Raw genomic sequence first — 25,261 nt, forward strand, 5'->3', positions numbered from 1 at the left:
ATTTTAAATTTATTTATTAAATAATTATTAATTTATTAAATAATATTTATACATATAATAATATATTAATTATATTATATAATTTTATATAATATATAAAATATTAATATATTAAAGATTAAATAAAAAAAAATACTATAATTTTAAATTTATAATATATATTATAATATTTTATAATATATTTAATTTTATAAATAAATTAATATTATAATTATTAATATAATATATTATAATTTAATATTATTATTATAAGTAATATTATATTTTATTAAATAATAATAATTAAAATATTACAAAATTATAATAATTATTATTATAAATATAAATTTAATTTTTAGTTTAATCTTTTAAATTATTAAATTTTAAAATATTTTTATATAATATTCAAATTTTAAATAATTAAAAATTTTTAAAATTATATATATAATATATTAATTTTATATATTAATTTATTTCAAAATAATTTTTATTTTATGTTTATTTAATATAATATATTAATTTTATATATATTAAAAACTTTAATAATAATTAAATTATATTATTTTTTTATAAATATTAAATAAAAATAAATAATATTTATTTTGATTATATTATAATTATATATAATAATAATTTAATTTTTTATTTATTATTTATATATTATTTATTATTTTTTATTTTTTTTTTTTTTTGTATTTAATATATTAATATTATTTTAAATAATATAATATTTTATGTATTGATATTATTGTAATTTTAATAAATAATTTTAAATATGATTTTTATTAATATAAAATTAAAACAAAAAAATTTATAACAGCTACAACTAATAAGAAAAAAAACAGAGTAATTCATAATTTGCATTGGAAACAAATTTTTTAGAAACAAATGCATCCAGCAAATTTATCTAAATAGCTGCTTATATATTGAATGAATGAATCAATGTTCATAGTTAATTGCAGAAAAACTTGCAAGCTTAAATATATAGCCAGCTGAATCATAATTTGCAGATACTATCTAACTTGTAAATTTGTGTCTATTGAGAACAGTTGAACTTTGCATGTGGCCTTACATTCAAATGCTTATAAGATCAGCAAATGAGTTAAGCTTTAATCAGATTTGTGGATTTCATTTGAATGGATTTAATTTGTAGTCCAGCAACAGTTTTTAGAAGATTCACAATCGGAACATTCCTTTTTCTTGTTAGGCTGTTTAAGACTTGTTAAAATGCCAGCTTAAGATATTTAAAAATGAGTGAAAAAATGTGCAGGTCAATGGCTTATGTGTGAAAGCCCTTCAATCCGCATTGTGGATGAGCAAAGGCTTTGAGGTCGAAGAGATGCTGATGCAGCACTAGTCAGCAGCCAATGCAGCTGATTATGCAGCAGAAGTAATGGAAGTTAATGACAATCTTCAATCAAAATTGTGAATAAATGATTGTTGAACTAAACTTCCTTAAAAATAAATGAGAGAATAATAGGGAAAAAAAATTTCTGAAAGCTGTTGGCCTGCTTGTTTTTAAGAAATTCTATAAATAAAACAATTAAAGGAGAGGAATAGAGTTCAGTTCTGTTCTATTGTTGAAGCCTGCCTGGAATAGGTTTGCTATAAGGCCAATGTTGATGTGGAAGAATATTGGAAAATATATGGGAAAGTTAAAGAATTATTTTTGATGTAAATTTACTTCAAACGAAAAGTAAGAGACTATGTTCATTTTTGTGATATTCAAATTAAAGCATTTATATTTTGGTAATGTAATTTATCTTATAAATGAGGTGGTATATGGGTAATTTATGTACAAATATAGCATCAGCAGTTGAAATTGGCCTTCACAATCAATCCAAACTATCTTAAATGGGAATTAGAATTTCATTCGGATTGATTCTAAGGCTAAAATGATGATGATAGCCAGTGATTTAACTCTCAAATTTTATATACAGCAGTTTTAAGATTGAGAAGAAAAAAAAATATCTAAATTATGAAAATTTTCAAAAAAAAAAAGCGAATTCAATTGTAATTAGAATTAATGAATTTCAGAGAAAAGAAAAAAGGGGTTGAGTCGCAAGAATTTGTTTAAATCTAACGGTTGAGTTGAGTGTTTGGACAGTGGCTTAATGAAGGCTGCCTCCTTGACGAGCCAGGCCAGGGAGATCAGAATTAGAATGTTCAGCATGTTTGATTTTGATGGAAAAAATAATCATTGTATATCAACGGCACTTAACATCAAACGTATTAATGATGACTCAAAGAAATACATGATAAGTTACAACCCATGTCAACAAATGTATAATTAATTTTAATTAAGACTTCATTTGTTTCTTGGTAAATAATAAATTAAAACTTCATTTATTTCCTGATAAATAAAAAAGCAAGGTGATAGCCTCTTTTCAAATGTGAAAACACTTTAGTTTAACAATACAAATAAAATATTTTCATACATTCACGAATGTAGTCGTAGCCCAAGTTGTTGCTAGAAATCTCAGATGTCAAAAAAGATGTCCATAATAATCTGCTCTAAAACACCAAAACTTGAATCAATTAGTTTCCAAAAAGCTCTCAACTAGTAAACTAAATATCTGATCGATAAATCCATTTAAGCCATCTTCATTCAAAATTACAATACGATCCATATGCCAAAACAATCGCAATATAACATTGACGTAATCAACTCTCAGTCTGCTCTCTAAGACGGCGGATGGTGCTTCTGACGGTGACCGCACTTGCAGTACTGATACAGCCATAAAAGGCAAGTAATTAGAATCACCATAAAAGGAGATACGGACCAAATCAAAGTTCATTTTCATGAAAATGGTGAAGACAATCTTACTTCAAGGTGTAAGCACCACCAGCTTTCACTTTGCCACAGTCTTTGCATCCCCAGATACCCACAGCCTTTCTCTTCACTGCATACTGCCATAGTAGATATTTTACCAGACTAAACAAATGCTAAAATAACCAAGTTCTATAGAGATATTTGAAAACAGCAAAAAAGGTCCAAGTTAAAAACAAGATTAAGGAGAGGCAAGAAGAGAGCTCAAATGATTACCTTCCCACAGAATTCACAGAAGAACTTACTGTGCTGACTGACCTCCATCTTCTTAATCTGCTTCCGCAGACTAGCACCATATCGGGTGCCTACAATGCAAATACACAGTAAGTGCCACCTTTCTAACCGACAAGGTCAAATGCCAACATGTGCAAATATTATATATGAACTCACAAATCACAAGACATGCACAGAATCCAAAAATGCTAGATACAAAAGTAAGGGGCATAGAAGACAAGTAATCCATTCATAAGTCAAACCAGGAGGCAATAAATAACACGTAACAATCAAATGATCTCGGTTGTCTCAAATAGTTGAGAAGATTTTAAGTAATTTTCTTTCCTCAACTAAAAATGTGTGGCTTCGTAACGCCTTTCAGATACAAGGGTCTATGCCAATGCGCAATTGATCAGATTGTCAAATAACTAAATGGTCAGTATAAAATCTAATAGGGCAAGGATATTATTAATCCACACAACACATAAAAGTTCCAATTTCTTCTAACGTTTGCAGCCAGGTGGTAACTCCGCTTTGTGCTTAGCTGGTCAACGAGGAGGGTTGCGGGTAGGTGACAACTAAAGTAAAATTTCATTACACCTCGTGATACGGCCAATTGAGATAAGGCCAATTGAGTATAAGTTAAGAGAAGGGAGATTGAGGTAGTTTGTTCGTGTGAAACATAGACATATGAAGGCTAGAGTGGACAAGTGGAGCACGTTGAGCTAGAGAATAGAAAGAAAAGAAGGTAGTAGAGTAGCATTACACATCGTTTAGAGTGGACATGCCACGGTGGTTTTCCAAACCAGGCAATATCGCAAGTGAGAGTTAAGCATGCCTTGACATCATAGTCAGGCAAGGGAACACAACAGTTCTAGCATCGAGTAATGGGCATATGCAAAATTTTTTGTCGTTAAGTGTGTGGGTTTTCTTATCTTCAACTGCTTAACAAATGTAATAACTAAAATGAAAAAAAGAGCTTAGGACATACCATACTTCCCAACAATACCAGCCTTCTTGGTCCTCTTGGTCTATATATAAAACAAAAAATGGAAGTTAGGTGTAAAAGCACAGAAAAAATTGCGAGTCCTACAGGCGTTATGTGATATTAAAAAAAGTAGAGTCCACAAGCAAATAGGTTACATTTGAGCCAATTATCAATATTCGGAAACAAAAAATGGAGTAATAGAATACAATAACATAGGTTGTAACTTCAAAGAAAAAAGTGAGGTATATTGAATTCTTGCACATGACATCTCCCCAACGGATTGTTTCAAATAAATCATGTAAACATATGTAAATTGCAGAAATAGAGAAGACAGCACATACACAGCATCATGTATCATTGACCTCATAGATTAAGATGAATATGGATACGGAAATGGAGAATAGAAAGTACCATTTAGGATGGGTTTGAAGAGCAAAAACCCTAGAAAGTTGAATATCCTCGCTCTTGTGCGGCCAACTAAAACAAAATCGATCCCTTCACTGGCCTCTTATATGGAGAGTAAGACCGCAGAGGAATTCGGAGGGCAAGTGCATAATGCGCATCGCAAGGAAAATGTTGCCCTAGGCCCGTAACTACTGGGAATACTTGGGCCTTGCTTCAACATCCCTTTTGGTTTTTATTTTATTTTATTTTTCTTTCTACTATTATTAATATTCTTTAATTTTTTTTCCTGTACGTGATAAATTATTCTTTAATTATTTTATTGAAATTAATTTGATTACTTTTATTTTCAAAGAAATGATGTAGGTAATATTTTATCAAAAAAAATATGCAATAATTGATACAATATTAAAATCATAATAAATCACATTTAATAATATGATTGATTGTATCTAAAATTATAATTTACTAATATTTTATTAGGTAAATATAAATCAAATTACACGTGTGGATAAGAATTTTACGCACATATAATAATAAACAAAAGAAAATCTACCAAATAAGCTAAATACTATTGAATTTCTAATATCTCATTTGATTCATTCTATATGCACCCTCATTGTTTTCTTTAATTTGCCAAACCATGCTCATCAATAGTTTGCTTTTAAATTACAAAAGGTAATAATATTTATAAAATAATTTAAAATATAATAAATTAAAAAATAAATTAATAAATTATATTATACTTAATTAAAAAAATATAACTTATAAATTTTAATATAAATAAATTACTTTAAAAAAAAAAAGAAAAATGCTTTGAAAAGTTGATCTGATAATACAATTTAGAATGAATAAGATCATCTTTTTTTTTTACACATGCCAACAAGTTATACTTCTTTCGCCCACCCAAAATAATACACTACCAAACAAGGCCAAAATACATGAGATGTTCAAGTAATTGACAGGAACGATGACGGACTGCAAACCAATCGGATGCACTAACGTCTTTTCAAAAGTTGGTAATACAAAAGTACCACCGGAAGAATATGCCATAACCTGCTATTGTATTTGTATATACCATCCACAGGCTACATTGCGAGCATCTTCACTTCAACACTATCACTAAAGTCATTTCTAAAGCCAAAGAGCCGTGAAATCGAGCCCAAGTCTTAGAGGGCGACAGCTTAGAGGTTGGCTCATCACAAAATCATAAACATATTGATATCAAAATAATGAAGAGGAAAAAACACAGATGGTAGCACAAACAGCCACACATCCGAATATTTCCGAACTCACCCTACCGTTATAACTTTTTATTAAAATTAATTTACTATTAAATTTAATATATTTTTATTATTAAAACACTAAAATAATTATTTTACTTTTTTAAACATAATACTCCCTCGAACTTCAATACCAAACAAGGCTTAGAATTCAAAATTCCGATGCTCAATCGAACCTTCATAATTGCAGTGAATATTTTAAAGAATAATATTAGGACATGGAGATGACAACCCCACATAAATCCCCAACCACCCACCCATGTTGAAAAATATTTATAGGTAACCTAGATGCACTAGACATTGGGATTTCTTTTCTAACAAAGATACAATGAGCATTCACTATCATCTAAATAAATTTTTGTAATATCCTTGATCTGTTAGGATCCAAAGGCCGGAAATCCTCCAGATGCAATTTGGAACCAATTAGGAGCTCATTTAAGAAACTTTCTCCTTTCTCTGCTTTTATCATCTCCAAACTACTTCCAAGAACATCCCCTGCAAGTCCAACCTCAAGGAGACGGCCTGGCTCCTCTCCACCTTCACATAATAGCTGCCCAATTTCTCTCAAAGGGACCACATTTTCCAGTACAACATTTGCAAACATGCGGCCAAGAAATTCCGCTGCTTTGGGGGCATCATTGACAGCATCCTCCAAAGTGGTGAGAACTGATTCAAACCTGGCCAGCCAAAGACACATGAGATATTATTAACTACTGAAAAAGTTAACCTAGCCACAACAACAAATTAAGTGAGGAAATTTCCTACCCTTTGACGAGCTGGGATGGAGTTAATATCCCATCCTGAGACCTTGCAAGACTGACAAGAAGTTTAGCCAAAAGATCTCTTTCCATGTCCTTCCTCTCAAATGAGTCTGTGACCCAGAGTGCGATCATTGAAGGATGGAAACTTGGAAAATTCAATTCCTTGATGCATAAAGCAACTTCTTTCCCATCTCTGGCACTGAAAAAGTATAATAACTTTCAGTTGGATATCAACAAATAAAATCAGAGGTTCCATGCATGCTACGTCACGCTAAATAACATTTGAGATCTATGAACACAACCACCCAAATGATGACAAAAGTATATCAGTTGGATTACAGTAGACATTGGGGAAATTTTGGGCCAAAAGGAAAATATTTTTTTTCAAGAAAAGGTTGTATTACATATATTCTTAAATTTCACTGAAGTTGTACAGGTTCTTAGGCATCAGTGCTACTATTTCGTTCATTGTACTACGAACATCTTTAAGTACATTTTCTTGAAGGAACCTTCAGGATAAGATGCCCTGATTTTACAGAAATCACCAGACCCCCCACATCCCCTTTTTACAGTTGTTTAGAGCAACGCAATACTTTGGATTAATTTCATTCATAGCCCCTTAACTTAAATGGTTGTATCAGCATCATCCCTCAACTTCAATTTGTATCATCAAAATCTCCAAACTTCAATTTGAGTATCACTAAAATCCCCGTAATATGCTATTACAAGATTTCAAGTTAACTTATAGCTAAGCTTCCCTAATAGTCCCTTAAATAAATTTTCGTCCTTCAACTTTATAGTCAATTTAAAATTTTGAATCATTTATTTTTTATTTATTTAAAATAAAATCATACTCCTAGAAATAGTTTAATATTTTTATAAATATGTACAATTAATTAATCATTTAATTTATCATATAAAAATATTATTTTTACATATATTATTTTTTTAATTCGATTTTAGGTAAAGATTTATGCCTAATTTATCTTAATTCCTTTGGTTTATTTTAATGCAAGGAAAAAAATTAATAGCATAAAATTATTTTACTTTATTTTGAAAGTACTTAAACTAATTAAGTATTAATGATTTTTTTTTTATATACATTGATATTGTATATAATTTTTGTCCTTAGTTGTTAAATTAGCAAAATAATATATTCAATCTTAATTATTATTTAACACATTTTGTTTTAAAATTATTTATATATTAAATTAAAGTTTAAAGATTTTTATGAGATAAATTAAAATTGAGAAATGTTTGCGGCATATATATTGAAGTTGAGGGATAACAAGTGAAATTCAACCATAAGTTAACCTATGATAGCAAGTCATAGGGATTTTAATGATACTCAAATTGAAATTCAACGATTTTTCTGATCAAATTAAAGTTGAGGTATATTACTGATACAATCAAGTTGAGGGACTATGAGTGAAATTAACCCAATACTTTCTCTCATTAACATAGGAACAGGCCACACAAATTATATATCAGCCAGTTACCACCACTTCATTTGTTTTAAAAAAAAAATGCTACAATTTGGTGTAGCAGTCAATGCTAAATCTTTTGGCCTATATCCAACCAGAACAAAAGATTATTCCCTCCCTAATGGGAAGCTATGTATTTATACAACCAAAGGCCCATTTAAGAATCATAAATTCAATGGTCTGATTTTCCAAAATCTTTCAGGGAAAAAACTAAAATTACTACCTTTCTCTTGGGAACAAGACATTTCAATTAAAAAGGCATGAATAATTAAGTTATAAATCAAGTAGTTGGACATCTACACGAACCTTTAAATTATGAAAAAACCCACTAGTAGAACTTCTTGCCAATCTTCCAGCATAAAAATGTTAATCCATCTCTTCAAGTAAAATTGAAACAAGTATGGTGGCTCAACTTATAAAAAATGGTATAACCACTTTACATATTGACTTTAAATTTTGCATGAGTGGAAGAATAACGAAAACCAACAAATTCAATAAAGAAAGTCACCAAAACGTATGACCAAACTCCTCTACTACATAGTTCAACAACATAGAACATCAGAATATCATTGCAATATCATCAGATGATCCAACCAGTTGATACTAGAATTATATGCATGCCAGATGGACGTGGACCAACAACTTGCACACTTATTTCTTAAAAGAAATTTGATCAGTGACATATCTGACCACACAACATATTGGAGAAACTATATATTAGAGCATTCATCAAATTATTGACTAACAAAGCAGCACCAAAACCAACAAAAGATAAATGCTTGGATATTAATTGCATGCATGAGATACCTGTAAAATTCTTTAATTGCTGCCATCGACTTCTCTCGCAGATGCTCTTCAGGCCACACCTTTTCTGATAGAATATTTTGGGAGAAAGCCGGTATCTGAGCCTGTGCAGGTGGTGAGGTTGCAAGAGGTCTATCAAAGCTGCAATCTTGATTACGAGGATCCCTGTTAACATAACTCATATTATGATCCTGAGCACTCATTTGATCAAAAGCAGCTGGAACAGCAACTCGGTCAGGAGCATATCTTCGAATAAAATCCTCCCTTGGACTGTAAGCTGGCCTCTCAGACACAGTACTAAAACCATTCAAACCAGCTGTGGTTCTTGAATCGCCTGGGCTAGGGGAAATATCGGCTACAGGGGAGCTTGCTGTTGCAGGTGGCCCTCTAATGGACATTCCTCTGGCAAGCCCACCTTGGGGACCCAAAGTAATTGAATCATCACCAAGAGGCCGAGGCAAGGGAACTGACAAAGTCCTAGCCTCGTAAGATTGCCTCTCCTCAAAACGAACATCCTGGGTCCCATACCCACGAACCTGATTAGGCAAACCATGGAAACCTCCCATCTGAGAATTTGGGGAAGGTAGCATCGCTGAACCTCTTGGCCCAAAATCCATAGGTGCCCTTCTCGCAGAGGGATTGATGCTAGGATTGCGAACCAACCTACTAGCTTGATTATGTCGTTCTTGTGCAGCATCTCTGTGTACTTCCTCAATCTTTTTTGGCCCTTCAACCTTCCTCCTCTGCTGCCATTTGTTTTTTCTCAGATCAATGGCATCCTTCAACATGAACCTAACCCTTGAAGACAGTTTCATGTTGTTTGATAGCATTGTTATCCTGTCAAAATAGGCATCCATATGCTCCTTGGCTTTGGGATGGTCAATCAGATCTCCAATTGTGCTCATTAGCTTGCACAGTGCCTCAACATCTTCCTCATCAGGATTCTGATACTGACCGAGGAGCTTTTTGATGCATTCATGCATTATTCTCTCAGTCAACATTTTCTTCTTATACAACTCCCCGATTAGTCTTATGTTACCAAGCATTCGTCTTCGTGCCTTAACTCTTTTTTCTTCTCTTTCCTCTTCAGACTGTTTTGTCTCACCCTCCACGTCAGCTTTATTAGCTTCTTCTTGCTCTCTCTCCCCTCTCTCAAATTCCTCCTGGCACTTGTTAAGAAGTACTCTCTTGAAATTAGTCTTTTCATTATTTTCAGTAAAATCAGGCAACTCTGCAGCCAGATGATAGCAGAAGTGGGCATACATTTCACAGAAAGTAGGCTCCATTAAAGCTTTGTCAAAGATCTGTGAGATAACACCAGTAAGTGCGACAGTATTGTCTATGTTAACCGCTTTCACCTGTTCAAAAAGTTTTTCAAAATTCTGAGGAGTCAGTTTGTTCAAGATAGCTTTCAACTGCCTTTGCTTCAACTCTTCTTCATCTGCCACTTTACCCACTTCATACTTTTTCTCAGCCTTGTGCATCATCTGCAATGGAGTTTGAGGAGAAGGAATTAGTCCCTTTTGCTGGAAATTTGTTGCACGCTGCCACCTATCAGCATCTGGGCTATTTCTTTGCAAAGGCCCAGAAAGGATACCTCCAGCATACTGAGTCGTCTGTGCTCGCAGATTCCTTAAAACACCATAATTTCCTCCTTGGACAGGTCGAAACCCTGCACTACCTCCAAAACCAATATCCACATGTGAATCCCTCCCCATGCCAATGGTGCCTGGCAGTTTACTCCATCTATCATCATCAGCCATACCACTTCCACGACGGTCCATCCGAGATCCACCGTTTAACCTGTCTATGACTCTTCCAGGGCTAGGATATGAATCCCGATCAATAAAATGAGAAACACTAAAAACTTCAGCAATATCAGATGTAATTTCAAAATTTTCTGGAAGATCAGTAAACTGTTCAGAAAATTTCAAAAGAAAATCTCTGGAATACTTTTTTGTTGTATTAGCATTCTCAATTTTGCCATGCTGCACTAATTCACCAAGAGCCTCCGCCCCATTATCTGAAGCTACCAATTTGGGCGTAGATATGTCAGCAGCATCTTCCCAATCATCTAGCTCAGCTTTATTCTGTATGTAAGTCTTACTTGTCATGGAGTCCACCTCAAGTGCATCCACAGGTGCCTGCTTCATATTAGTGCAAGTAGAAGTGTTTTCCATTACTTCTGAAGAAGCAACACTTTCTTTCTTTTCTTCAAGACATTTGTATGCCATATAAAGATCAGAAGTTGTACCAGCAGCATCAGCTTTCTGAAGAATTTCTTTTTTCTTCTTCTTCAGTTTGGCAGATGTAGTCTTTGCTCTGGTCAGGTCAACAGCTTTGTCCTTGGAACTAGATACTGCAAGGGAGCCAGTACCACTATTTTCCACAACTTTGCATTCATTCTTTGAAGTTGCCTCAGAAAGATCTGGAGTTGGAACTGGGACAAACGGCTGATCCAATGCACCAGATTTCATAACAGATGCTTCCTTATCACCCACATTATCACTTTTGCTTGAAGAAGCATCCAATGTCAGGTTCTCATCGGCATGGAACTTTCCAACATCTGCAGATTCCAAATTCCTGGATGTGGAAACACCCATGTTATCCGACATCCTGTCATTTTCTATGTGGCAAGTCACAGATTCATCTAGCCCATCCTGCATGGTCTCCAAGTCTCGAATCTCATTGCCAAAAGCTTTACCTGTCAAAGCTGATCCCTCTGTACTTTGATTGATTAAGTCTGCAGATTTTTTTAAAATGAGCTTTGAAGAAATCTCCAAATTGCTAACATCTTGTTTACAACCTTCAGGCAATCCCTTTCCTCCTTGCCTTTCAGTTCCTGGAGTTTCATAATTAAGCTGTTCCTGCAGGGAAGAATCACTTACCTTAGCTTGATGAGCAGCATCTGCAACATCAACAATACCTTGAGCACGAGAAACTTCAGAAGGTACACCATCGAAACCCTCTACAGATTCATCAAACTTGGCTTCAGAAATGTCAAAAGTTGAAGCACTAATAATAGGACCTGATTCGTGGCTTAATTCTGTCAAACCTTTGTTGATTACTGATGAAGTAAGAGTTGCTTTAGTTTCCAGAGAATCAGAAACTCTGCTGTTAGATGATATTCCTTGTTCTAAATTATGAGAAGAAAAGCTTGAAATCGAGCTAGATTGTCCACCGATCTGTAAAAGACAAATCATGCCAATAAAACAGTCTGGACCAGAACTTGAATGATGATAACAAAGAAAAGGTCCTCTCAAAAGTACAGCACAATACCTGATGCTGGGACTGGATATATCCTTTTTTGCCTGGTTTCATCTGATGATCCTTAGTGGAGTTTGACCTACTCAGATTTTCCTTCCTTTTGCCTTCAGTGTTGCTCCCAGCAAGCATTAATTCCTCAGACTGAGCAGGTGCACCAGGTAATGAAGAATTGGAAGCCACACTATCACCAGCGACTGCCACAGCTTCTCTACATTCCACTGGCAATGACTTGGATTCCAAAGATTCACTACCAGGTTTTGAATGCTGTAAAGAATTTTCTGGAACATTCTTTGAATCCTTTTGCACACTAGATGAGTTAGCTTCCACAGAGGGCCTTGAAGGTTTACCAGATCCATCCTTATCAATTGCAGATGAATTATTGAATGACAGTAAGTCCTGAGCCTTCTCCCCAATAAAACTAGCTGTTGGCTTCACCTTCATCTGTACCATTCCTGAAGTAGAGATCACATTATGTGCATCACGAGCATGTTCTGAGTTTGATGGTTCTGCCACACCATGAATTAAAGTCCCAGGCTTGTTAACTGGCAAAGAATTAAGGGCAGGTGGATTCACATACGATACATTTTGTGGACCTTGGCTAACATATTTAAACCTAGGAGGCTGAGAATTGGGTGCTATCTGGCCACTGGTCAGCGGTAGAGAGCTCGAAGTTTGAAAAAACAGATTATTTGGATTATAAGAATTGGAATAGTAATTCATTGGAAGAGTAGGCGCAAATGATGGAATTGGCTGGGATTGAGGCATATTAGGATGAGACCTAAGGGCTGATGATCCACCATCTACATATGTGTCTGTCCGCTTATCAAGCCTCAACTCTTCATGTGTCTTCGGATCAGTAATCTTGACAGTTGTTTTACGAGGACCACCAAATTTTCCTCCCTGTTGTTGAGGATATTGTGAGGTGATCCCAATTCCTAAGTTGCCTAACTGAGGAGGCAGCTGCGGACCCATTGGAGGAGTAAAACTCAAGCTCTGGCCCTGATGCATGATTCCCTGAGGCTGCATTGGATGGGGTTGAAGACCTTGAACAAACATTGGCTGTTGCACTTGGGGGGCATTTCCCATTGGTAATGCCGCCATTGGCATATGCATTTGAAGTGAAGTTGGCGTAACACCTTGTGACTGAATCTGTGGATTTGGGCCACCAAACTGTGCAGACACTGGTGGTTGGTGAAATGGCATTTGCATGGAAGACATAGGTCGGGGAAGAACAGACGGCTTTTGTGTCTGGCTCATGGGCAGTGTAGTTGAGACTTGGACATCCTTCTTGGCTTTGGCCATTGGATGAGGCTCCCCAGCACTAGAATTGTCGACAACATCTAAATCCTTCCTTGGTAATTGTTGCTTAGGAGCAGGAGTTGGCAATGGAGGCACAGATCTAAATGTATCGTGGCGTGCCTGCAAGTTAAAAATCATATAACTAGTTTTTTTTTTTAATTTAAGTTTAATCTATTCAAGAAATACACACAACTATAGACAACAATCTAATATGAATAGCCTCAAGCTTCATTAATTACAAACATTCCAAAAACAAAATTTGGGTAAATTCCATTCACAAACAGTCAAACATAGAAATTGGCATATCATGTTTTACATTTATTTGACAACTTTATCACTGATTACCAGAAAAGAAGGGAACATACTACAATTTTGCACACTTTGATCTCAATAAAAACAGAATGACCCCCTGAACTCACTACACCTTCTATCAGTCAATAAATCACAACACACAAGCAAATGAGAAAACTTACACACCTGGTCACGTTTCTGCTCATCCAAATTAGGAGGAGCTGAGCTTGTTCGAGCAGGAATCTACAAGACGAATCTTCTGTTACCAACACATAAAAACTTGCAAAAGTTGCATTCAGAGGATAAAAGCAGAGAAATACCTGCATCCCATTCATGAAACCAGGACTTATGGACCCAAACTGAAATGGGAATGCCTTAGATGTATCTCCAGGGGCTATGCCATCAAAAAACATTGTGAATGATCAACTTAACCATGCCAGTTTGAGACTAGAAAACACTACTATCAGCGATAATAGACATCACACCAAAGTATTTTGACAGCCTCATTTGTACATATAACAAGCACAAAGATAACTTTACCTTTAGCGGGCGTCATAGGTGATGCAGTATCAGAACTCAAGGTGGCTGATTGAGAAGTTGGAGCCTTAGGAACAGCTCGGCTACTTCTCTGAGTGATGGGCGTTTCATTTGGCTTGACAGTACCAATTGAAACAGGTGCAACAGATGCTCCTATCACAAAATTAACAAAACAGATGCAAACCATTCAAAACAAACTTGCATTGTATTTGGTTTAATTCCACTCTACAAAATTTCATAAAATTCAATTGATTTAGAATTCAATTCCACTGTTTGATACGAAACAACTTAAAATACAGAATTTAATTGAATTCCATATAATTCATGTTGGTATAATTTCATAATCCAAATTCATTTACTCCCATCTCCTAAAATTCAGAATTTAATTGAATTCCATAACATTCATGTTTGGTATAATTTCATAATCCAAATTCATCAGCTCCCATCTCCTAAACTAGGCTCAAAGAGTAAAATTAAAAAATTATAATTTTCTACTTTATCAAAAAAAACAAAATACCAAATAAATTATAACAATTTTGAAACATGAGAAGCTATAACTACAAAGAAATTTTATGCCCCTTTTATGCTGTATGATCAAACCATACCGTGTAATGGAAGCTGTGCATGGGCACCATTCTGTACATTACGAGACGCAGAAGCATTAGCAGAATCGGAAGAATTCACAGCTGGTACGTTTAGCCTAGATTGTTCTCCTTGAACATTGTTAGACTTCTTGAAACTATCATCAAAAGTCAGAAAGAGAGAAACGATAAATAAACAAAGCAGAGAAGACGAGAATAAAGGGAAACCCTAAATTAGAAATAAAAAGCAGGGAAGTTAGAAACCCTAAATCAATACCTCCGATTGGATGAAATAGAAGAAGACGGTGAATGGGCGGGCCCCCCGCCGCCGCCCTTACTGTAAGCACCTGAGGAGGTCCGCTGCTGATTAGAACCTGCGGATCGTCCTGGTTTCCGATACTGTGTCTCGCTTTTATCGGACCTTGATTGATTGAAGGACATATATACGTACTTTTAGTCCCCTTATAGCTTTTGTTTCTGTAGAGGCGAAACAGATCAAGTAAAATAATCAATAACACCAAAAAAAACACACTCACACACGCAACGCAAAATGGGGAATTAGGAGTTTCGTTGATTAGAGTTAAGGCAGTTGAGGCACCTGTGGAGTGAAGAGTATAGAGATAGGGAAATTAGGGTTTAATGGACAGTCATGACCATACCCAGCGATGAACAGATAGAAGAAGAAAAGAAAAAAAAAAAAAAAAGAAAAAAAAATAGAGATAGAGAGAGAGGCAACAAATTGAAATGGGTGGGTTTTGGTGAGAGAGAGAGAAAGGGTAACAAACCCACCAGCTAATGGTCAAAAGGTAGGTTTTTTAGGAGATCGAAGTCGAATGGGTCGCGCGTTCTGAGAGCGCTCTTCGCTTCGCTCTTTTTACCCTCTCTTTCTTTTTTCTATTTTTTATTTTTATTATGTTTTCTTTTTATTCTTTACCTTTTTCATTTCACCGTGTTGTCACCGACTTTTTTTTTTTTTTTTCTTTTTCTGCTCGCGTTTCTTCTGCAAGCGCCGTTACAACCATCTCTGGCGTTCTACTTCTGCGTCACCATGTTTGAAGGCCACGGGTACTAGCAGTAACACAAAATAATTTGTTATTTTTTCATTCTATTAAAATTAAATTATTTCTTAATAAATTCAGTTGTAAAATTCTTCCCTATGATTATGTTATAATTTTTTTAACATTACATAGAATAAAATTAATTATTTTTATTCATTCATACACTTTAATTTAAACATAATTATATAACCTCTTAACCGTATAAACATTATTATTATATTCAACGTTGTTATGAAAAGTTTACTTTTTGATAAAAAAAATATATTTTCTAAAGTTTTTGTGTATCATTTGACATTGGGATATAGGGTAGACATAATCAATCAATGGTGTATGCATATGTTGAGACTTAAAAAATATATATATAATTGTGTCATCTAAGTTAATAAAAATATATTAAAAATTGTTATGTGATAAATTAAAACTTACAAAATTATACTACTTATATAATTTAATGAAGATTCTTAAAAAATTATCATATGTCATACTAAAAAAAAAAACTAAAATTAAGATAACTTGAAAAACAATAACAATAATCTGCATTGACTTTGTTGAAGTTAGGGAGGTACGATTTTTTATTTAAACAAAAAATTAATTCAATTCAATTGATTTGATTTTTGACCTAAATGGTTTGATTGAATTTGGAGTATTTAATACTTTTTATTATTTGATTTTATTAAGTTATTTTCTTAAAAAAATTTTAAAAAAATCAAACCGAGTCAAAATTCTTATACTGTGTCGTTTTGAGGCCCTCTATATATATGTCATATCATATACCCACTCTCTCTACACTTTCTCAATCCCATGCCCACCTTGACCCTGTGATTCCTTCTCCATTTTCACCCTCCACTCCACATCTCCTCCTCACTCTCTTCTTCTTCTTATTCTTTCTTCACCTCCACCTCCACTCCACAATACCAAGATTCTTTTCCATCCACTGGCATATTTCTCACTTCTCGTTGTTATCTCCTGTTAATTGCATCTCACTAGAGACCCACACCGACAGTAACAGGCTTTACATCACTTATGAATTTGCCTCACATGCATATCCACACCCACATTTGTTCATGAGTTTTTCTTATCAACAATCCATCCATGGGTTTGCCTCGTTTGCATGTTTGAGAATGGCACTGGGTTTGATATATTTGTATAGTTTTATTTTATAAAATATAATTCAATGATTGAGTTAATTCAAGTTTTTCTTGTTGATTTTTGTTGTTATATTGGTGATATGTACTCGTATAAAAAAATCTATGGTTTTTAAATGTGAAATATGTTAGTAATTTGAGTTTCTCTTATTTTGAATTCTCGAAATGTATTGTGATTTTCATTTGAAATTTGAGTTTCTCTTGTTTTTACTTTTGATTTGTGTGAATCGATAGACTAAACTAAACTAAATAAGTTTTATTTGATTTAATTTATTTTTGAATTTAATTCGATTTTGGTTGACATTTTACAAGAAATCAATTTTCAATTTCGGTTTGGTTTAGAACCGAACAAACCAGATACTCTTCCATAGTTAAAGTGTAATATTGATGCAGCATCTTGAGCAAATGAGGGTGTAGCTGGCTTTGGAGCAGTGGCTTGTGATCATTCTGGTTCCTTCCCTCATTTCTATTTTTCAATGGTGTGTGGGAGCTTGTTTTGTTGAGGTTAGTTACATGCATAGTTATCATCACATGCCGTCACGACTCATAAAACGTTTTTATAAAAGTAATTAAATAAAATAATTTAATTTTCTCTTTAAATAAAAATATTTTTTTAATGACTTTTTTGAGCTCCTTAAATATTAAAAAGAGAGATTTTTTTTTTATATATATATAAAAATGGATTCCTTAAAACAAATGGAACTTTAATATTATATGGAATTGCCAGATGGCGCGGGGTGTGATACTTGAAAAACTCACATCACCGCATCACATTCACAATAAGCAAAGTATCCACACGTTTTATGAAAAAAAAAAGCCCGCACGTTTCATGCCTTTCAATGGGTATAGTCGTATACATTAAAACATCTTAAGCCTTGTTAATTTTTTTTTTTAATTGAGGAAAATTAAGTGTTTATTCACTTGTGAAAAATTAATATTCTTTTTGAAAATATTTTATAAAAAAATTAAAAAATAGACTTTCATATTAAATATGCTAATTTTTTAAATTTTAATTAAAATTTAGAAAACAGTCTTAAATTATTTTTTATTGTTTTCCCTTATAATAAATTTTTTATTTTTCAAATAAAAAATATGACTTTTTTATGATTAAAATTATGTTATAACTTTTTTATTTTTTAAAATTAAATAATTATTTAGAAAAATAATATTTACAATGATAAAAAATTAATCATATTATCATAAAATAAATGAATAATGCATATTAAAAAAATTTTAAAACTAAAATAAGTTTTAAATATATTTTTACCATGATTTACTGTTTTAATTATAAAATATATGAATAATTTTTTTATGTTTAAAAAAAATCATTTTTAATTATTTGCATGTAAATACGTTTTCTATATTTTCTATTATTTTTCACAGAAAATAAAAATTATAATTTTCTTAGAAAATGAAGAATGAAAAACAGAAAATTATTTTCTTAAAGGTATTTGTTATTATTATTTTTAAATTTAACCATTGATAAGATAATAGTGTTATTAATTTAAGTCACTTCCATAAAAGTACATTAATTATCAAACAATTTTAAAAAAATATAAGGTTGTATTTGGATTTATGAATTTGAAGTTATGGATTTAGATTTGAATCAAATAATTTGTTTGTGAGATTTTAAAAATATAAATTTTGATTTTGTTCAAATCCAAAATAAATATTGAGACTTAAAAAAAAAAACAACTATATGAATTAACAATATTAATATATTATTTAAAATTCAAAATCAATCTAAAAAACAATTTTTTTATGCTCACCTTCATTTTAAATTCAAAAATTGATATTCTTATGTTTTTAAAATTTTAAATTTTAAATACAATATTTACCATCTAAAATTCAAATCTAAATACAGAAATATAAACATATCATAAAATATTTTGTATAGAATCAAAATGATAATCAATTTTTTACGTTAAGTCCATAAAATTGGTGCTATGAATTCATGTTTAAATGCTACACATAACAGATTGTGGACCAAAAACAGGTTGGGACATGAATCAAGCAAACAGGCACCACGAGCCTGCCGTTAATAAAGGTTACGCTAGTGAAGTGGTGATACTGTGTCAGCACTTTATATGAAAATGATAAAATAATAAGAAATTAATAAATATATAAATATAATTATTAAAATTAAAAAAATATATTTAATAGTTATAATTTTTTAAAATTCACCATATATATATATATATATTAATTAGTTATTAATTTATTATTTTATATAAATTATATTACATAAAATAATCGATATAATATATAATTTTTCAAGATTTTGAACTAAAAATATCGTTATCCTTATTTTTTAATTTGTAACAATTTCCTCCTATATTAACATATACTAGCTAAAGAGTCAAATAAAATTTTGATTCACAAAATGGGTCTAAACAAATCCACACTCTTAGCCGATTAAATCGCAAAATTAAATTATTAAATTCATATAAAATGAAAATCAAATTAAAGTGATACAAAATTTAACTAAATCAAATCAATTTGGTTTGATTTACCGATTTTATACATAAAGCCAAATACAGTATTTTCTTTTTTTACTCAAATTATGTCATTTCCTCACTTTCCCCTGCCAAGTACCCAAAGCCTATTCTCTAATCCCGTTTGCTATTCATCGAAACAAATTCACCATAGCAGGCAAAAATAAAATTCCATCCAACAGTCACATTGGCTTCACATATAATAAATTATTTATAAAAAAAAAATTATTTAAATAATTTTTTGTAAATTCTTTTATTGTAAACATAAGAATTATCTTAGAAAAAATCAATTGAATTCAACTCTTATAAAATTTTAATTTTTAAACAGAGAATTTAAAAATTATAAAGTTAAAGTTTAAAAAACAAATATAAAAATTTTAAGAACAAAATCCCCATCTCATAACAAATTTAAGAGCTTGTGAACTATGAAGAGAGAAAGCTCGAGGCGAAAATATGAAGGCTTAATGGTGGTGTAGTGGTTGTTGTGGGATCTAATGTACAAAAAAAAAAAAAGGTAATTGACCCTCTTTTTCTTTGTATCTACATATATAAAAATATTTAGATTTTTTATAAATTTAATTATTAAATATTCTTTTTAATAAAATTTAAAATTAATTGATACAAGTAAATATATTATGCATTTAAAAATTCTATTTTCACTTTTTTAATAATGAATTTTATTAAACTATTTAAAAGTTAAATTTAAATAATTTTACCAAATAATTAACTATTTATTTTTAAATTAATTTATAAGTTAAATAATACATTTTAAGTCAAAAGTTATAAGTAAATAGCCAAACTAAATACCCTATAAATATTAATATATTTATAACTTTATACTTTTAAGTAAGAGGTATTTGGTTTAGTTTATGAAAAATCATACTATAAGCACCTAATATTTATAAGTTAATTTAAACTTAGAAGCATTTAAAATTTTAAACAATTATATGTTTAGTTGATATGACTTATAAATAGTTAATGTATTTGGTAAAAAATAGCTTATAAGCACTTTTATAATTAAAATAACTAAAAAATATATTAAATAAGATTTTTTGTCACGACCCAACCTATGGGCCGGACCAGCACTAGGACCTGGGCCAGCCTAAAGCCCCCGAGGCCCGTAGTAAGCCTAACTATTCATCAACCCAACTCTAAGGCCTATTTGGGCCCAATTTCAAGAATTATACCGGACAGAGTCCAACCATAAAATGGACCATACAACGGGGAGTTTTTGACTTACTCGACCTATAAACACAATATTTAATCATCTGGGGAGCTCAGCTCACTCTCCATATAATCATGATGCCATAAAAATAAATAAGAGCTCGGCTCTCTCATCCAATCCAACATACATGCATTTAATAAGTTTATAAGTCAAACATGGCAATTATATTACAGACCCAAATTAAATAAATATTTTTAACACATACGAAATTCTAGGAGTTAACAGAATTATAGAAATATTATAGACATTAATAGACAACCTGTGAGGGAAAGAGACAGGTTATAACTTAATAAGAAATCTCTTGTATCATGGAAAAATAAGGTGAACAGGAGTGAGCGTTCGACTCAGAGAGTAAATTATCAATTTTAACTATAATCCCTATAGCTATCGCACCCTGTAGAGTGAAATACAACATCGTCAATATTTTCACATCATAACAGCAAAAAGGCAATTTGGAGCACTCACACACCCGATAACGTCAAACAATACATATACGAGAGCTGATCCCCTATACAGCCCTCTTAATCCAACCTCTGCTAGCGAAGATCTCAAGCCGGACTTTCTCTTAATAAACCAAATACAGGGTCCCAGCTAATCTCTCAAACTGTGTCTACCCCGAAGGAACGGGTCCCAGTGAGTATTCCTCAAGCCGTGTCTACCCGTATTGTCCATATCCAACACCATACCACACGCATACCAACGCACGCACACTGCTCCAAATTACCACAAATAACACCCATGGCAATTCATCAATTAAAAATGCAATATAAAACGTGCCTAGTGTTTAACTACATAGATATATACATATAAGTGATGCATGAGCATGCCTGAACATATAATAATATTGAAATTATAATTAAAATTAATATTTTACTCACAGACTTAACCGTAGTAACTGTGTAACACCCCTATTTGCATAGCCTGGTATATTTTACTATTTCGGTGATCGGTGTTAGTCCGGACAACTGAGAGGATTAGAACCACACTTAAGACAACTAGATAAGCCATAAATACAAATAATTAGTAATTGTCAATTGGTTAAGTATAAACAAGAAAAACAGAACATAAGAAATTAAATGAGTCGAGAGTCACAGCTATGAGTGACATTCTCGGGAAGGATTAATTCATAAAGGAAAAGTGGAAAGTGGTGACATCATGCATGACATCATGCATGATGCAATAAACACTATAATTAAAAAAAATAAAATTTGGATAATTGTGGTCTTCCATAAGGGATTAATTTATTAAAGAAAGAAAAAAAAAATAGCAAAAGTCTTCATCTCTTTCATTTTGCCGTCCCTCTCTCTCTCACCCTCTCCCTCTCAAAACCTCCATAAAAGCTCATTTGTGAGCTTGAAGAAACCAAATTTCAGCCATAGAAATTACAAGTTCCATAATTAAATTTTGTTTGGGCAACTAGAAAACAAGGGTTAAGGAGAAAGAAAGAAGAAAGAAAGGAGTTGAAGAGGAAAGAAAATTTTATGCACTAAGGTTAGTAAATTAAACTTAACTTTCTAGTTGAATTAATGGTGATTATAGCATGAAGAACTTAGAAATATAATTAAAATGAAATAAAAACAAGTGTGGAGGACTAGAAGTAAATTCGGTCAGCTAGGGTTTGCTATGGATATGCTTATGTTTTGATTGAATTCAATATGTTAGAAAGTTTAATTGAATGTGAAAGTGATGTTGGTATGCTTAGAATTTATTAAATGTAATAAATATGTGAATTAGGGTTTTGGCACCTAGGGTTGGAAGACAAAAATGTGAGAATTTATTAAATGGTATGCTTGACCTTGTTTGAGGTGAGAAATGGTCATTTGTGACCAATTGGTGTATGTTGGAAGTGTTAGAACCAATTGGAAATTCGGACTGGTTATGGGCAGTATGCAGGCAGTATGACCAAGGTCCCTATCAAGGACCAAAACTAAAAATTTACAAGCCCAATTGGTGTGAGGCCAATTGGGAATGAAATTAGACACAAAATGACACATTTTTCATTTAGGAATCATGCCCAAAAAGTGACTAAAACCTAGTGAACAAATTAGTCAAATCCGGATTTAGGCAATTTGACCTGTACAAAAATGACCAAAAGAACAGTGTTTGCTCATTTGGCCATAACTTGGGTTAGGCAGGTCTAAATGACCTGAAATTTTACCAGTAGATAGCTGAGATATAGACCTAAAACTTTCATGAAGAATACAAATCTAAATTATGCCCTTAACCAAGTCATTTGGCCACCCAAATTTGGTGACCTAAAACTGCCAGAACCAGTTTGGTGCCTAGAAATCTGGGTTAAGTCCAATCCGACAGCCATGATTCAAATGGCTATAACTTGAGCTATAAAACTCTAATTGGAGTGATTCAAAAAGGAGAATAAAGTTAAGATAATAAAGAATAATTTCTATGAATAAAATTTAGCCAAATTCTAATAGCAAAATGACCAATAGAACAGTGCAACATAAGACACCAAAACTGAAAATTTGCAATTTTACCTAAAAGACATAAGTTTTGAGAAAATAACCAAAACCAATAAAATTAGTGACCAAAATGTGGTATGTGAGTATAGTTGGAGTTCCCATATCTTTTAAGTATAAAAAAATCAATATTTTGACTTGAATAGTATCATGAATAGTAAACTCAAAATAAAAATTTACAAGAATGTAAGTTTAAACATATTGGAATTAGTTATTGGAATTGTTATGAATTAAAGATACTGAGACACTATAAATTTTGTGTGTTTAGCTGAAAAAGACCTGGAAGGTCTAAGAGACTGAGTCAATACCTAGAGGTGACTCACATCAGGTTTGTGCACAATAAACTTTATTTGAGCATTTTGTCATTAAAAAATTGATTTGGTATGATTTATGAAAAATTGGTGTTAATCATGAATTGTGTTGCCACTTTGTGAATGAAACTATGACTTTGGAAATTTATCGGATTTCTCATGAATTATTTGAATAAAATGTTTCAAATAGATTTTTGATTTACACTTAGTATGACAGTGCCTTATTATTCCTCCTCCATTTATGGGGTGAGATCGATTATTTTTCCTCCCTCTCTGGTTTACCAGTTGAGGTTGTAGATCGGATGAGTACTCATTAGCTAGCTAGCCACCTCCCACATTGATTTCGATTAGTGGGGTTGTAGATTGCTTTGTCATAGTGTACAACACGGCATTTATCGAAAATTTTGTGTCATGGCTTAAGTTGTGTATGAATTGGCAACACTATATTTATTAAATTATTTGACCAAAATTACACTATAATGAGTTTTGATAATTTGTGAAATGTAATTATGAAATATTTAAATTGTGATTTATCAATGAATGTTTTATGTACTACATTTCAAATCTTTATTGTGCACCACTGAGTATTTTTATACTCAACGATAGCTCATTTTGCTATCACAGATAGGAGCAAGGAAAAAGTAGCAGAGTGAGCTACTGAACTAGAAAAGCCTTCGCTGATTTTGTATGGGTATTATTTTATACCCAATGTAATTTAATTTGATGTAAATAAATATTGTTCATATATATTAATGTAAAGTTGAGAAGTTGTATTTATAAATTGTAATAATATTATTTTTGAATTTTATATCTGTAAATTAAACTTGTGAATGTAAATTAGCTTTATTGAATGCAATGTTGATGGAATTATTTTGAAATGGTTTGATTTGAGAAATTTTGAATTGAATTGAGATTATTTGGAGGTTGGGAGTTGTGGAAATTTATTGGAAGTATTTTTTTTTTTTCAAGTATTTGAAGAACTATTTTCTCAAAATATAGACGGCACTCTGCCAAAATTTTTATAAAATTTGTGGAAAAATAAAATGAGACAAAAATTTTAAGTAGTTTTAAAACTTCAAATAAATGATTTTAATTCCTACTAAAATGCTTACCACTTCCAAAATGTAAAAAAATGGTTTTAAAATCCCTTGTAGGATACTTAATGAGTTATCGGTAGGTGAAGTTCGGTAGTTCATTAGGTATTCTACGGGATCATGTCATGCCTTACAGAGGAGTGAGGTGTGACACACTGTGACGGCTGAGCAGAGAAAGAAGGCTGTCTCGGCTCACCTTATAATTTTATTACAATTATTTAATACATTTTACTAAATACAAATTAAGAAAAGACCAAAGATGTCCTAAGTTTTGTCGAAAATCCAGCATAGTCTTCCCTATACCTAGGACCTACCCAACCTGCAAAAGAATTTAAAATGCACTTCTATATCCACAAACTATACACCCACAACTCACTCACATCACACAACCCCTCTTGGGCCCATCCAAACAGTCATCAATCACAATATGTAAAATTACAGTTTAGTCCTTATAATTCACCCTTTTGCAAAAACTACTCAAATAAACTCTAAAAATTATAAAACTTTCCCTCGAGGTCCTTAGCAATATTACTAAACTAATGCAAAAGAAATTATAATTTTCTAAGCTACCACGAATATTTTATGAATTTTTAATCCAATTCAAGCACTAGACAATTAAGAAAAAGTAAGGTTTGGGTTTACCTATGCCGATTCTGACCCTAAAGACGCTCTTGGGACGTCTGACAATGGTGGGGTAGCCAAAATCTCGACCCAATTTCAAGACTTTTTCAGTAGCC

The 25,261-nt window shown here is 32.2% G+C and overlaps 2 protein-coding genes across 4 annotated transcripts; both read right to left on the minus strand.

The window, feature by feature from the left end:
- Positions 1-2,521: 2,521 nt before the first annotated feature.
- Positions 2,522-4,587, minus strand: LOC110635791 (60S ribosomal protein L37a). Its single transcript, XM_021785250.2, has 5 exons — positions 4,422-4,587; positions 4,014-4,053; positions 3,026-3,114; positions 2,807-2,889; positions 2,522-2,707 (listed from the first exon to the last, which is right to left on the minus strand). Exons 1-5 carry the CDS (start codon positions 4,422-4,424, stop codon positions 2,644-2,646), a joined length of 279 nt encoding a protein of 92 aa, XP_021640942.1. The 5' UTR covers positions 4,425-4,587; the 3' UTR covers positions 2,522-2,643.
- A 1,252-nt stretch (positions 4,588-5,839) lies between these two features.
- LOC110635810 (eukaryotic translation initiation factor 4G) lies at positions 5,840-15,560 on the minus strand. Of its 3 annotated transcripts, XM_058143000.1 has the most exons (11): positions 15,318-15,560; positions 14,997-15,196; positions 14,744-14,877; positions 14,142-14,291; positions 13,922-13,995; positions 13,788-13,844; positions 12,024-13,430; positions 11,800-11,929; positions 8,748-11,712; positions 6,461-6,655; positions 5,840-6,372 (listed from the first exon to the last, which is right to left on the minus strand). In XM_058143000.1, exons 2-11 carry the CDS (start codon positions 15,158-15,160, stop codon positions 6,042-6,044), a joined length of 5,607 nt encoding a protein of 1,868 aa, XP_057998983.1. In that variant the 5' UTR covers positions 15,161-15,196; positions 15,318-15,560; the 3' UTR covers positions 5,840-6,041. The 3 variants fall into 3 exon arrangements, with proteins under 3 accessions (XP_057998983.1, XP_057998981.1, XP_057998982.1); XM_058142998.1 differs by having other exon boundaries at positions 8,748-11,929; XM_058142999.1 differs by having other exon boundaries at positions 8,748-11,929; positions 15,509-15,529.
- Between the last annotated feature and the right edge of the window lie 9,701 nt (positions 15,561-25,261).

This window comes from Hevea brasiliensis, chromosome 2, assembly GCF_030052815.1.
Source record: "Hevea brasiliensis isolate MT/VB/25A 57/8 chromosome 2, ASM3005281v1, whole genome shotgun sequence".
Classification (NCBI taxonomy): Eukaryota; Viridiplantae; Streptophyta; class Magnoliopsida; order Malpighiales; family Euphorbiaceae; genus Hevea; species Hevea brasiliensis.

Excerpts from the sequence above, each read along its gene's own strand:
- LOC110635791 (XM_021785250.2), bottom strand. Across the intron at positions 2,890-3,025 it reads TCTGTGAATTCTGTGGGAAG|TATGCAGTGAAGAGAAAGGC; the intron begins GTAATCATTTGA and ends CTACTATGGCAG. Across the intron at positions 2,708-2,806 it reads GGTGGTGCTTACACCTTGAA|TACTGCAAGTGCGGTCACCG; the intron begins GTAAGATTGTCT and ends TGGCTGTATCAG.
- LOC110635810 (XM_058142998.1), bottom strand. The coding sequence starts at position 15,160 with ATGTCCTTCAATCAATCAAGGTCCGATAAAAGCGAGACACAGTATCGG. Across the intron at positions 14,878-14,996 it reads TCTATTTCATCCAATCGGAG|TTTCAAGAAGTCTAACAATG; the intron begins GTATTGATTTAG and ends TTTTGATGATAG. Across the intron at positions 14,292-14,743 it reads TGCACAGCTTCCATTACACG|GAGCATCTGTTGCACCTGTT; the intron begins GTATGGTTTGAT and ends ATTTTGTGATAG.